Here is a 15,600-nt window from a genome sequence, read left to right as displayed (position 1 = left end):
TATGGCATCAGTCAGGCTTGAGTACATGTGAGGGCTGAAGATTCAGGCCCAGGTCTGATCTATTACACTGGTCTAACGTCAATACAATTACTCCAGACGTATTCCTTGGCGCACTTGGACGCTGTGTCCATGTCATTACAGGCCAAATTCTGCACCAACTCAGCCACACCCCATATTTTCTGTGGGTGGTAGTGGAATAATATGGGACAGAATCTTTTAAGGGTAAGTCACTTGGGCCAATACATTCTACAATTCCATATGTAATGTCAGTGGGACTCAAGGGCATAATTTGGCCCACATATTAAAGCTAAATGTTGCACAGTTTAAGGGCAAATTGTGCCCTCAGATGTTCAATGAAGTTAATACAGTAAAATGGTCACTCTTAAAGCCAATATTTACCATCATTTCCTGTACTTATTCTAGGAAACAGTGACAATTGCATTGCATATTATGGTAACAGGCTCACCACTAAGGGCTGAAAGCATACAGTTTTATAAAATAAATTAACTTAAAAGGGGAAAAATACTCTTCAGGTTGAATGTGAGACTAGTTCAGTCTTCATGAAATACCTGTGGTGGTGAAGCCCGAAAAATCAAGATACAGAATGTCAAATCAGTAGTAAAAAAGAACAAGCCATTATAGCTACATTTAACACTTGTACATTTTATTTAATTAAATCAGCCATTGTACACATTGCAGCTATGTATTGTTAGTGTTGTAGGTTTATTTAACTAATACATGCCCTCATAGATATATTCAATTAGTGTTATCACCATGGGAACAAGATGCTGATTCATTAACTTAAAAATCACTTCTTCTCACAGTATTCAAGTTCTTTGATAACACGGCAAAAAAATCAAAAGGTGAATAACCATTATGTTGTTACACAGAACATCATTTGCACCGCAAATAACACAACAGAAATGCATTTCTTTACAGCCCTGTTCTTGAAGGTCACCCAGTGCTGTCCTTGACAATTAGAAAGCCATGGTGTGTCTTGAAATGTTTCATCCTTGGTTTCTTTTATTTTGGCTACCAACAATTCTTGTTTCCCATCTGACTGCCAAAAAAAAAACACATTAGTACGGTGCCTTGGGTTGCTTTGCTTGCAGGAAGCCAAATCTCCCAAGATGTTTTCTCTCTAATGAGGAAGTACCATTGTTTGATGGGTGGGTAGTATTTTTTTTAAAATGTTCTGAGCACTGAGTGATTCATTTTTCTACAAGAGTAAAAGGCCAGATACGTTTGAAAAAATATCAACCCAAGGTGGACTTGACTCATTTTCATCTTCTCTGAATATACTTTTTCTTTATCAAATAACTGATTCAAAATGTACATTTATGTGTGTGTGTATATATATTATATATGTTAAAATGCTACAGCGATCCGACCACTAGTAGAATAAAGTATAGGACAAAAAATATTTCAGATTTTTATATTCCCTTCTTTCAAAATAAAAGTGCAGGGATGCTGTTATAATTCTGAGACGGTCAGTTTAGAAATAGAAATCAAATATTAACAAAATTGAAGGTTTCAAGCATTTTTATGCCCTAGTCAGTGATTCTCTTTGTTTTTTTAAAGAAAAAGTTAATTGGAAGATAAAAACTGCTCGCTCAGTGCTAAGAGGGTTAACAAGCCTCTGACATGATTATAAGAGGATTTGATTTTTAAATGCCACATGCATGTATCAGATAAGAGGCAATCTTGATAAAACATGGTGAATGAGTCTAAGCTTTTTTTTTTTTTTTTTATAGTAGGTAAGTCTTTTTTCTCCCATAGAATTATCTACAGTGCAGTGGCCAGCAGGAAGTACCACCAATAAGACAATGTGGTTTGCTAAAGCAGTGATGAAAACAGAAAACTACTGTAGTTATAGCTGTTTAATACACCCTGCCACCTGTCCAGATCTAAAAGATTTTAATACCAGATGCAAATATGCCATAGATATAGCTGCTAGCAAGTTGATTACCTAATTGGGTATTATTTGCTTCTTTAAGTGGCTGTCCAAGAATCTTAGTAGTATTGATAGCCACAGTCAGCTGTAATGTCATGGGAATAGTTGTGTTTCAAGGTTATCAGACTGACTCGTAGAGCCTTTTCCTAAGAGATCACTAAACTGGAAGTCCTAAGGATGCAAAAGGTATGCAGTGCTTCCTCCCCAGAGTATCTTATGTTAGCAATATTTGTTGTTACTTGCTGTTCAGCAGTTTCAATAGACCTTGTAATCCACGATGCTAAAAGTAGTCATAATGGGCAGGTTTTTTTTCTTTTTTTGAGGTCTTTAAGTCCAAGCACTTTCGCTATGTACAGTTTACATGTTAATAGCCTTTTTTTATGATGCATGTACATAAGAGGCCTGTGGATGAGATTGGAGCTAGTGCAGAAGCAATGGAACAGCAACGTGGCAAAGTTCACAAGTTCCCAGTACAGCACAAAGGTGATGACTTAGTGGATAAACCATCCTGAATGAAGGATGCTATCTTTGGTCACAAATTAGCTTACAGGTACAAAAAGAAAAGAAAGGAAAATTGAATTCATTGTAGGTGCCTGAAGAAGAAATGTCAGTGACTTCCAGAGATTACGTAAATTATGAAGTTTATATCTACAGACGAGAGTGAATGCTGCATATTGGATAGGTGGTAGGGGTAGTGAGATGTAGTAGCTTCTCATTTGGCCTCTTGTTTCCAGTCCTCTTTGCAAAAATGTCTAAGAAGTTGCTGGAGGTCATGCTGGAGGTCATCCTGTGCTTCTGGTCTATTCTCCAGCTGTTCCACAAGAACATGTTTTCCATACTGGTCCGTCACCACAGTCCTCTTCTGTGAGCTGGATTTATTCATCGTTGTCCTAAAGATGAGAGAGTAAGTAAATGAATGTGGCATTTTTCCCCCCAAAAGCATTCCTTCTGAAGTGCTAAAATTCCTCCTTTCCTGCAGAATTAATTACATTACATAGCATTGAATTTCTGTAAAAGACATTCTTCCATCCAGGACTGGTGGAAATTTAAGGCAGCAAGCTGGTAAATCATATGAGAAGAACTGTAGTTGACGACCCCAAATACCAAGCTCAGATATTCTAAACAGTGACTAGAAGCTTAAATAGTTGAGAAACCAAAACCAGATTGTCTTTTATATTTTAATCTTGTATAGTTTTGTGTTGTGAAAAAAACAGTTGTTGGATTTTTTTTCACAAGAATTACATCATGCGATTTTATAACAAATGCCTGGAAAAATATAAGCTCTAATGCACCAGCATGCAACAGCTTTTGAAATCCATGCAGGACTTTCCTACTTAGCTCTGTATGCTGCAGTTAAGCCCGCTATCAGTTTTGTTTCTCTTATACACTATCCTCCTCACAACTGTTCCATCTTTCACTGACTACTTCAGACAGGCACTCACTACTAAACAAACGACCTGCCTGCCACAAAAAGATTGTAAAAGACCATTATAATATTTTATCATCTCAGTTGTTGGGCTCAGTGAGCAGGTGCTGTTGTAGACCTGATGGTCCCTCTGCCCTTTGTTCCATAAGGAAAAGGAATTTAATTCAGAATGCCGGCATCTTCTAGCCAAGTTAGCTGCTTGCGAGATGTATGTGTATTTATCAGCAATCTCCAAAAGGACAATGATTTGCCCTAGGCTATATCATGTCCATTAATGTCCCAACCTATTCAAAAGTAAACAAACATTTGGGAGACACTTTTTGCATAAACTGCATTCATACTTTGCTTCTGTTAAGAGTGGCCACAGAATATTTCCAGAGACAGTGTGCTTTGCAAAGAGGAGAGAGAAATGCATTCATTTACAGTACAAGTAAATCAGCCTACAGGAGCCTGTCAGACTTATTAAGCTGGCATTTGAAGTTCATGCTCCTGTGGTGGTTCTTCCTTCCCCACACCCTCTCTTCAGTATCAGTCTGCTTTTGTGATTGCCTGGTAAATATTTCAGACTTAGTAGTAACGGGACTGGCCCAAACAAGTGACACTATCATCTATTCCTCTAAGCCCAGTCAGCCTACTTCCTCCCTCTCATACACATGTTCTGTGTAATTTTAAGTAACTCCAAACCTTCTTGTTAAACCCTAAGTGGAATTACTATCACTGGACACACATTTGCTAGCCACTAGATGAGTAATATTTTCATCTGACATTCTTGCCACCCTATGCATGGTGATTGGACTTTGAGGGCCAAATTCACTGCTAGCATTAATAAACAAAAACATCACTGAAGTCATCTAGTGAAATTAGACCTCTGGATGTAACAGTGGGCATAATGTCTCTAGGGGGATAGGGGAAGTGTCACAGAGCAAGTCAATTCATTATGACTTGTCTTCTCTAAACGTTTGAATATGCTGTACAAAATGCTTTTAAAAACACAATAAATTTTGCTCTTAATACACTTTTCAAAAATATATAATAGAATCTCCAGTTATAGAAAATAATCCTATTTCTCTTAGGTTAATATTGTGACTGATATTCTGCCTTCCCCAGTTACAAGAACATTTAAAATAGTCACAAGGAGACTGGTATATATAAAGACTGTCTTATGCAGTAAAAACCTCCATATGATACTTTCTAGAGATGACATCTAGCTGGAAATTCAGAACCAGATACTGTAACCCCTCAATTAAGAAAATACTTCTGAACAGCTCATCTCTGTACCTGATTTACATAGTAGAGTAGTAATTCTAATCATACTCAGAAACCAGCTCATTCTTGCTCACTAAAATGTTTAAAAATACTCATCAAACTAAATGGTTAAAAAGGAAGAAATATGGAATCTGAGTTTTCAGATTTAGTGTAAATTAAATTAATTTCAAAATGACTAATTACAATCCATTATTCCTCATCTTCTGTAAAATCAGCTATACATTGTCAGTCTGATTGCTGATGCCAGTTATCTAAGAGGGGAGTTTTCCAATGCCTGATTTTTTCTTCTTCTTCACTGTACTCTGAATATTAGCTCACATCATTTAGTATGTCAGGTAAACTTTAGGCCGGGGTCTGTTCAAAAGTGTCTGGATTTGGCCCGTGGTTAACCTACTGACTACCCCTGCTTTAGACACTGCCATCCAAGGTTCCTGCGCTAGACATTTTAATCTCCCATCCACTTTTTTCAGTGTTAGTTTGTTAAAAGTTCACTGCCATGCCAACTCAAACCTTTTAATAATTGATCCATCGTCTTTCACGATCTCTTTCTCTACTAAAGTTGGGAGTTGGACTTTCATTTGGTTACGTGTAAAACTCAAAGCCTAAAGTGAAACACATAACACAACCTTAGGTAATTAATTTTACTGCACACTTTAAAACTTCTGCATTAGGTTGTTTTTGTAAGGCTTTGTAAGGGCTATGAGAGGCAGGGCATGACAAACATTGAAGTGCCACATGGCTGTTGACTTTGAGTGGGAGAGAGGGGCTGTTTGTGCCCTTAAAAATCTCTCTAGTTAAAAAATGAAAGTAGTCCATCATTACAGACATATGGCACAGTATTTCCTTTTTAACTTTGAAATGGTATTGGTCAACTCTCAAGTAGGAGTCCTAGCTACAAGGCTAAGGAATATTCTGGGGTGGGGGACTCCCACCATTTCTCCTCCTGCAGCTGTTCCACTCTGAATAAAGAAAAGAATAATTAAGACTTACTCATTAGGCGTAGCATCATTCTAAAACACCCACCTAATGCAGGGAGATCACTGGTAAACTCCCCCCTCAGGAAAAAAGGGGAACTTGCACTAGGGGTCTCCCATACTGTGGTTGGTTATAAGGGAGGTAGTATGCCCTGTGCCTGTTTTGTTTCAGGCCCTGCAGAGTGTGCCACACTGATGGGCGGCTTCCTGCCTAATGTGCTGGCTTTGTGGATTGCAGTTGAAGGTGCATAACTCTCCTTGTCCAATGAACGGGGCTGAGGCTCTGTAGACCAGGCCTGAGATTGTAAACAAAGGAAAACTTCCCTCCTTCCTTTTGAAACATCTTGTTCCCCCATTGGTTCCTCTGGTCAGGTGTCTGCTAGGCTGAGTGAACTTCTTAACCCTTTACAGGTAAAAGAGGCATTAACCCTTAACTATCTGTTTATGACCGGCAGGCTCCCTGCCTGCTGCGTCCCTGCAGCCCCTGGGGTGGGGCAGAGGGCTCCGTGCATTGCCCTTGCCTGCAGGGAACCACGGCCAGTACCTGCAGGCAAGGTCAGCGCATGGAACCCTCTGCCCCCCCAGGCTGTGGTGCTAGCCACTTCTGGGAGTGGCGTGGGGCCAGGGCAGGCAGGGAGCCTGCCTTCGCACTGTTAGCGCCCCGCATCCTCCCACACCCTGCACTCCCTCCTGCCCCCAGCCCTACGTTCATGGCCCTGCATACAATTTCCGCACCCAGATGTGGCCCTTGGGCCAAAAAGTTTGCTCACCCCTGCTACAGATGGATATCGACAGCTAAACCTATCTAGCTGTAGCAACTGGTGTTGGTAGGCAGGTATAGCTTGATATCCATGGTTAGCTATTAGGAATAGGTAACTATAGCCCCATAGCTATCCCCAAGTGGCAGTAGTTATCCCTAGGGGTTGGTAGCTGTTTTCAAGTGTTTAGCAGCAAATTCCTTACAGGGTGGGCTCAATACTGTCAGGTGTTAGTTTGTTGACTGCAATGGGGATAGATTGTCTGTATATGCTCTGCCACAGTGCCACATTTGAATGTATTTTTCTGTGAATTTCAAATGAAGGCATTTTACCTCTTCAAAGTCTTCTTTGGCTGATGGAAGATCAGTGGCTAAACTAGCATCACCCATGTGCTTCTCCATTCTCTCTCCTTGTACCACTGTGGTCTTTACAACTTTACTGACCTTCCGGCCTTCCACTGGTTCAGCCTGAAATTCTGAGGCACCCGTCAGAACACCGGGTTCAGAGAATGTCACCTGGTAAGAAGAAGATATAGATTGCAGACCATACAGATCATCATTTCAGCCTGGAAAAATCCACATACTATTATTTAATCACTTTCTACTTAGACAGATTAATTAAATATAATAAGTCTCTCTCTCTGAGAGAACTGTGTATGTGTACACACAGAAATACTAAGAAGGGTGACTGCTAGGGACTAGGCTAGGCAGTAATCACCACTAAGTTTTTGTTGGATTGCACGAAGTATTGTTATATCACATCAGAAGGACATTTTAAAATAATATTAACTCCTGAATATGCTTCAGTTCCATGGCTATAAAGCCAACCCCACCTTCAGAGGAGCTATAGCCCAGTAATTTAAAATTCTCTTTGTTTTCACTTGATAATTCACTTGAAAATAATGTTCCATAATATAAATTGTGCATGGCTCGTTGCTACATGCAAAGATTTTGTTCTATTTCCATCCCAATTTCTGATGTAACATTCTGAACTGATAGTTTGCTGCTGACATCTACAGAAAACTGCTGTTCTTAGAAATACTGATAACTCATGTCAAAGAGCTAATGACAAGAGAATTTTTAAGCAACATGTCCCACACCCAGGAGAGTATAGGAGTGTGGTGTGTTGGATCACTCAGGGCATTCGTAAAAGGAGACTGAAAATCAATTCATCAATGAATTCATCAATTCATAAGTGAAATGAGTACGTCTTTTCCAGGATTCTACATGACTGACAGACATCTTTGTTAGCAATCAAGGATTGCAAGGGCATGGAAACATATTTGTCACTACCCACAGTGTGTTTGGTCTGTGGATAAACACAAGAATTCCTTCTCCAGGAAAGTGCTGTATTTACTTTATTTAAAAACAAAATATAGAAAGCATGGATTGATAGAGATTATTTTACAGAAGCTCCACCTATAAAAAGTTGCTTTATTGAATTCATTGTGGGCCTCAAGCCAGAAAAAATTAATCCTCATTTATATCACAAGACTGAAAGTCTACCTTTGGTTCCTACTGATTCCCCTTTAAAGTACTTTTTAAAAAACAGTACACTGAAAGCCAAAGATAAACACCTATTCAAGCACTTTCAATTGTAGACTGCGGTGACACAGAATAAGTTGTACGGGGAGGGATAAGGGAACTGTTATTCTACAGCTCTCTTCCTTCCATGAAAAGGAATCTTAGAAAGTATCACCTCAGACTGTTCAATGTCACTCTTCAGCACAACTCGCTTTACGACTTTGGAATATCCATCTCCTTCTTCAACCATAACAGGTTCTTGTGGTGCTCCGTGCATTAGGACTTCCTCTTTTTCTGAGCCATCTGGTGAAATATGTCGCCTGATAATCTTTCTGGTGACCTAAGGGGATAAACTTACTTTTATCTTCAGTTCACTTCACTATTTAGGTACAGCACTCTTAACAATAAAAACCAGACCTTAAAACTTCTGTGTGTAGTACGTTCCCATTCAAGGATCTTGAAGCACTCAGCAAACATTAATAAGCTGAGGATGAAATCCTGGCCTCATTGAACTAAACAAGTTTTGCCTTTGGCGCATACACTCTTATCATCTATTTCTAAAGTGCCTATGCTAGTAGTATCTAATTGCTAAAAAATGGTTAACCCCAATCTATCACTCCAAGCATTTTGATTGCCCAGTTATCATGGGGACAGATTCTGACACCCTTATTGACACTGAATAGTATCACGCTACCATTGGTGCTACTCATTGTGAGTAAAAGGTATCTATATCTAGCCCACAGTAATTAATGACACTTAGGTGATGGAAAGTTCTGTACAAAACTAACCACATGATGGTGCTTTCTCCACTAAGACAAGTAAATTTTTTCAAAAGCACCTAAAGTGATTTAAGAGCCTAAGTCCCATTTTCAAAAGTCTTAGATAGTTAGGAGCCTAAGTCTCATGGAAACTGAATTGGCTTTATGCTCTTCCATAGAGCTGATTGAACATTTTCCAACAGAACATTTTTCCTTTGGAAAATGAAGATTCATTGACATTTTATTACAATCAGCAATTTTCAGGAAATTACAGAAAAACAAACAAACAAACAAACAAACAAAAAACCCCTCAACCCCAAAGAAAACAAAGATACAATCAATTAACTACAGCTGTGCTTTTGGAATGACAACAAACTTTGAAGTAGTGGAATTTTCTGCAAAACAGAAATTCTAGTTCCTGCACAGCTGAAGTTACTTTTGAAAATGGAACTTCAGCTCCTAAGTACCTTAGGCAGTTTTGAACATGTTACCTAAGGACAGTAAGAGTGCACCAGAGCGTATGACTGACAATACCTTCTTCACCACAATGTGGCCATGTTCATCTGTGTACTGCTCCTCTGTTATCGTTTCCGGTGGTATTTCTGGCATATCATCGGCCTGCATGACAAGAGAACAAAACTGCATTAAGCGATGCCTTAATATAAGTGGATGCTTTAAATAAACACCCTAAAAATGATTAGTTGGTTAAAGTAAGAATTGAAAAAGCGGTCAAGATGCATCAATGCTGAGTTGTTTAACTCCATAAAACATTCAGCAAATGAATATTAAAAGGCATGCATAGGAAAGTTATACCACAACCAACAGCCAAATAAAAATTAGTTCATCTGGCCATGTGTGGGACTGAAAAAAAAGCAAAACAAAGTCCTTGTTCCCTTACTGAGGCATCTCCACAATATATGCTATAGCTGACAGTCCCACTGTAATTCTCTTCCGCACTAAAATGTATTAGAATAATATTATCGAAGTTATTTAATGGCCATGCATTATTCAGGAGCTTAGCAACTTCATAAGTGGTTGCCTTAGCAGCAGACCTTCTGAGCGTTTCCTACAGATGTAATCAGTGGCACATACAGTAGTTCAACATTCAGTACCTGAATAATCACCCGGCGGCGAATGACCCTGGTAGTTACCATTTCTTCTTCATCTGAGCTGGTCTCTAGCTCACCTAATTCCTCTGCTAGCTCCTAGTAGAAGCATGGAAGCATTGCTCTATTTATCATACTGATGTTGTATTTATGACTTTTCCACCGTAGTTATAATCTATTCTGAAAGTTTTGATTTTGACTATTATATTTCCTCTTTGAGAAACATATATGTGGACTATGAACAGCATTTCACCATCTTCCTTTTGCTGTCTCTCTTTTTATCTTAATAAAATTCATTGTTTGGTTACAGTGGATGACAAATCTTAGGTGAACATATTTAACCAATTCTAAAAGATGCTTTTACTGGAGGTTGTGATAACCTGGCCAGCAGCTGTGTTACTATATAAAACTGCTAAATCTAGGACATAAGGTACCATTCATATCAGTACTGAATTCAGATCTTTTTTGTATGATGCATTACAAAACCAATATTATAAGAATGAGTTTCCTATCCTCTGACAGCTGCGCTGCATAGCACAGCACTGCATACATATACCGGAACTAGCGCATTTAGCTAGGGGGAAAACAATCTTTTTAATTCCTAGCACTGTCACCTAGATTTGGGAATGTCAAAAACAACATTTAGTGGCCTGTCTTGAGGTTTTTCTCTCCTGCATAAGAGAGAATTCAAAAGGGAAATGAAGCACTTCTAAATGCAGAGAGAGTACAAGTGTATGGTGTACTAGAAGATCTGCTAGGAAATTGTGGCAGTCTCCCATAGTCCTACCAATCATCGAATATATCAGTGCATATGGAAACAATACTATGGTAAAAAAGAAAAGATTAAAGAACAATAGGAATGATGGAAAGCAGATTTTAATTTCCTTTAGTGTTTAGCAAGTATGTTAGAATATTTTAATGATTTATAGGTAAAGACATCCATTTATTAAGAAATCCTAATTTGATCTTGAATAAACCAAGCATAAAGAGAACAAAGGCCTTTTCATGAAGTCAGAAATGTCTCTGATGACAAATGGATCAGTTAAAATTGATATGGACTAGAACTGAAATGCCAAGCTCAGACACTCTACCTAGGGGCATCTGCAATAAACCCAGGAACAACTATGTAGACAAATTGATACATGATATACAACATATGACACCAGAACCTAATGCTCACTAAAAATTCCCACAGAAATGTGTGGGGCTATTAATTCCAAAGGCATCCTCACTTGGAAAAAGCTCCAGGCCACTTAACACATTGTTCATCATTCCTTTTACTTGTGGCACCCATATGTTACTTCCTCATTCTGTAACCTAATTGGCACAGCATTCTTTTTTTCTCCTCCATAGTCTTTAATGGGGGAAGAGGTGTAGTAGGCAAGACTGTCACTGACACCTTCACTCAACACCCCAGAAGTTAACATAGTTGCAGGAGCTGAAAACGAGGGCAGAATTTGGCTCACTAAGCCAGATGCTGGTGTAGCTCCATTGACGTAACTGGCATCAAGCAAATCTATACCAGCTGTTCTGACCCTGTGTGTTCAGTTTTTTCAAATTGCAAAAATGGAATTCAGTACAGGATGCACCAAAATGGTCTGGAACTAATTAATTTTGCACCTCAAGTTAGCTATACACCCATCCAAGTGTTCTCTAACTTGCTTTTGGGATGCCTTTTGACACATTGGTAATGCATTTAGTAGTGCTGGATGTACTACTACAAGCCGAATAAGCATAGCGCCAAATCTTTGAATTGTCGATGACGTGTACCTTTTTAGGATGTTCAGAAAAGGTTTGGTAAATCTGATCTTATGAACACTCACTAATTTTTTTCCAATGCAAGACTGTCTTTGAGGAGAGCCAGGAAAGCTATTCCTCCTTCTCTCGGTATAGTGGCAGGGGAGATCCGGAACCCACTTTCCCTTATGCCAAGCCCTCTTACTGCTACCCGACTTAATGCTATCTTGACTCTGACACTTCCCAGCCCTAGCTGGATGTGAAAATGCAAAATACATTATCAGTTTAAGACGACAAATCCAAAACTGTATTTCTGTCCTTTAACTTTACTGATGAGATCTGTCCTCTGCTCCATTATCATTCTTTTCTCCTTCTCCTCTGATTTTGATGGCTTTCTCACCTCTAACCTTCTTGTCTCAATGCCTCCAATCTCTACTGACAGCTCTCCTCCCACCCTCACCATGTCCCTCACCCTGTCTCACTCTCATTCTTCCTCATGCTTCTGACAATACATGCTGGGGTGGAGGGGCTTCCTTATCTTAACAAATGAACAAAAACTCACCAATGAGCCATCCACCTCTGATACCCACCAACTTTCACTTCTCCCCCATACCCCTAACCTCACTGAACACACCACCTACCATCACTGCCCTGAGATTCTCTCCAATCCATCCTAAACCTACTCTCATCTGCCTAACAACCTTTTCTTGGTCAAATTTCAGAGCCACTATGGCCCTTTCATCTCTTTACTGCTTTTGACACTGTCAGTCATTCTTTCCTTTGGCTTTCATGACTGTCTTCTTTTTTTCAGCTCTCCCCCTATGCAGGGCCTATTTCTGCAACCCTTATTGAGACAAAGTAGTTCTCACTCATGTGAGCAGTCCTATTGACTTCAGTGGCACCACTTGCATAAGTGCTAAACAAGAATAAGTGTTGCAGAATCAGATCATAGTGCTTCAAAACCTCCATATAGATTAATACTTAATCCTTGTAACAACCATGTGAAAGGACCATTTACTCATGGGAAAACTGAGTCAAAACAATTAAGTGACTTTCCCAAGGCTACAGAGGGAGTCACAGCAGAGCTGGAGTTAGAACACAGGCGTGCCTATCTCACAAGCCTGCCCTCGGACAATGTGTCTCATTCTAAAGATCGTATTCAATCCTGATGTCAGTGGGCACAGCTCCTATTGTCATCAATGCAAGTTGTTCATGCTTACGTCAGCGCTAAATGTGTCACATCATGCTTAAAGATACCTATGAGAGCTGATTTTGTCAGCATCTGCTTAAGACAAAATACAACAAAGATAAAATAACCCAAAGACTCCAGACAAAGGAAATTTGCTCTTTCTTAACAAATATTTTATGACGACGGGGCGGGAGGGAGGTTGGTATTTACCTTTTCAAAAGATTCATCATCATAATGTCTTTCAAACTTTGCTGGCTGTTTATCAGTTGACTCCACTATAACCAGACTAGTTCTCCTTGGGGAAAGTTCTTCTTGGGAGAGCTGGAGGTCCTCAAGTTCTTGTGCAATGGGAGAGTTACCTCGCTCACTGGACGACGAAGTCTGAAGATATGGCCTTGCATGCTCTTCAGAAGCTGTGGTGAAGCCTTTAGATTTTTCCTTTGCAAAGCCTGCTGATTTTTCAGCCTTTGGTGCTATGGATTCTTCTGTTTCTGGAGTTGTGACACTGTGGATTACAGATTCAAGGAGATAACTACAAAGCGTTCTATGATGAACCCCGTAAATATGACATTTGTGCTCTTTTTAAGTGAGGTTACATACTCCATGAAGTAATTTCTTTGCAAAGTTATTTTCACAAGTGAACACTGCTGTTGTTTAGTTGCTAGTATAAACCATTTAAAACAAAAGAACTAAAAAGAGTTAACAATAAAACTGAAACCTACATACATGCAAATTGTGCTATCATATGCTTGGGAATAATGGTGCCTTCGGAGGTTTAGTTCTGCTGATCACCTAGTGAATATTTATCATGAAACATTATGGAAACAGTTTAAGTCTGAGTCTCCTCCCATTCCCCCCAATTTTACTCCACACATCTATGGGACTCATTCCTGATTTACACTACTGGGAGAGCAGGATCAGGCACTTCATTTGCTGGAATGTTACTTTGAGGTTGACTCTCCTCATTTGCATCCATATGAATCAAGAACAACTCCGTCAGTGTCAGTGGAGTTACACAGGGGAGAAAAGGTGAGAGCAGAATCCAACTCTTGGCTTCTAAGATGTTCTGGAGCCAACACCCATAGACAACTTTAATTTGTAACTTTTCTCCTTAAAACTTAATCCTTTCTGGATTTGGAAAAATAAGATTATGAAAATTTACAAATTAAGTCCCAGATTGTAAACTCCCTACTCACCATTGTGAGTAGTTACTTATACGAACAGTCTGAGTGAAGTCAATGGGACTATTTGTATGAGTAAACATTTACGAGTCTTGGTAAAGGTTACACTATTTTGCTCCAAATGTCTATACTTTAACAAAATATTGTCTCAATATAAATGAAAGATTATTACAGTTAATTCAAAGTAGTTTTTTTTTCTTTCAATACCATTTGTAGCATTATAGGATTCCTCTCCCCCTGGCTCTCTTATTTTTTCATACCCTGTTTAGGTCAAGTCTGGCCAATCTTTTTTCCAAATTCATGCTGTACATCAAAGGCTGGAATAATTTCTCCCTGGCCATTGCTACATCTATTCAATCTCAATACTATCCTCTTCAAAATATGACGACTGTCACTGAACACAATATTTAAAATTATCTTAAACAGCACCAAAATAACTTCAACAAATCTATATTTCATACTTAGTATTTTGTATACTGTAAGTATTTGTACTTCAGTATATTGTCTTCTGCAAGTGTTTCCAGTCTACTATCTCTAAGCAAATCCAAGTCCTTTTTTTTGGTCCTTCTCAGCATACGTTAGAGCAGCACTCCCAGCACAGAGCCAGACCAAGATTAAATGAGTGTAAACGTGGGTCAAGGCTACCTTTACACACAACCAACAACCCTAAGCTGTGCTGTGCGCTCCCTCTGGACCTATAATTTTAAAGTGTATTGTTACTTTAAGCAGTCCTGAAACACCCTTTTTCTTTGACTGAAGTTCACCTTTCACATACAGTTCTTGTTATTCATATAGTTCTGAGTTTAGCACATAAAGATTATGGTGGAAGAGCAGTTAGTGTTCTGAATTAAAAGTCCTGTCTGAAAGTAAAAGATACAATGTGCGAATAACCAATGCCATCCCTCTGCCATTGATCCTTTCTATTAAGGGAATTACTACTATTAGTTTTAACATCTAAAATATAACTCAACTGTATTAATTGCTGCAAAGCTGTCATTTAAAAATTGCTGGCACCCCAATCAATAAAACAGCCCTCCAAAATAATTCCACCCATTCATGCCTACATCTTCTTTTCTTTTGTAATTACAGAGACAAAATTATTCCCTATTACTAATAATGAGCCAATCCATCACTGAGTTTTCTCTCCTGACCCCGTTGAGTTTCCTCTCCTGTATAAAGAACTCCACATAGATTTAATTCTGATCTCAAATAATGAGAGATTAACTTAAACCCTGACGCATATCCTTAAAGCTATACAAAATAAATAAAAGTACATTTCTGTTCATCATGTGATCGGTTATGGATTTGACTAGCCATCTTTTGATGCTTACAAGTACTCCTGTTGTGCAGCTGATGAATCTTCTGGCAGATCCTGTGGTTTCCCAGAGAACTCAGCTTGCACTCGCTCTTTGTGTGCTTGTCGCAGGAGCTCTGAAACCGATATGTCTGTCTCAGTCCTGGGAGTGCCCTCCTGAAAGGAAGAGTAACTGACAGAAGTGTCTTCCTCGGAGACAATGGGAGGGTGATCAAACGGCTCACTCTCTTTATAATGCTCCTCTTCCTTCTTGTGTCTTGGACTGTACAGTTCTTCCTGCAGTGCAGAAAATCCTAGGAATGAGTTAAAAAAGAACCACAATTAGAATGCTCCCTGGGAAGTGTGATGATCTTGCCACTGTAAGTCAGAGGTTCAATAGGCAGAAGAAACACATTTTCTCAAAGCCTCAATAT

The 15,600-nt window shown here is 39.1% G+C and overlaps 1 protein-coding gene across 23 annotated transcripts in view; it reads right to left on the bottom strand.

The window, feature by feature from the left end:
• Window positions 1–643: 643 nt before the first annotated feature.
• ANK2 (ankyrin 2) overlaps window positions 644–15,600 on the bottom strand; it is a 598,819-nt gene continuing 583,862 nt past the window's right edge. For 13 of the 23 annotated variants that reach the window (XM_030564757.1, XM_030564758.1, XM_030564746.1 and 10 more), the window contains 7 exons: window positions 15,204–15,480; window positions 12,902–13,196; window positions 9,194–9,277; window positions 8,077–8,241; window positions 6,711–6,893; window positions 5,157–5,248; window positions 644–2,844 (listed from right to left, as the gene is read on the bottom strand). In XM_030564757.1, the coding sequence (XP_030420617.1) occupies window positions 2,667–2,844; window positions 5,157–5,248; window positions 6,711–6,893; window positions 8,077–8,241; window positions 9,194–9,277; window positions 12,902–13,196; window positions 15,204–15,480 (1,274 nt within the window). In that variant the 3' untranslated portion in view covers window positions 644–2,666. Of the gene's footprint in view, window positions 2,845–5,156; window positions 5,249–6,710; window positions 6,894–8,076; window positions 8,242–9,193; window positions 9,278–9,771; window positions 9,865–12,901; window positions 13,197–15,203; window positions 15,481–15,600 lie in introns of all 23 variants that reach the window. The other 10 variants (XM_030564737.1, XM_030564739.1, XM_030564736.1 and 7 more) reach the window with 1 other exon arrangement.

The sequence above is a fragment of the Gopherus evgoodei genome, chromosome 5 (genome assembly GCF_007399415.2).
Source record: "Gopherus evgoodei ecotype Sinaloan lineage chromosome 5, rGopEvg1_v1.p, whole genome shotgun sequence".
NCBI lineage: Eukaryota > Metazoa > Chordata > Testudines > Testudinidae > Gopherus > Gopherus evgoodei.
The sequence above is the reverse complement of the archived record's forward strand: the minus strand, read 5'-3'. Positions and strand labels throughout refer to the sequence as shown.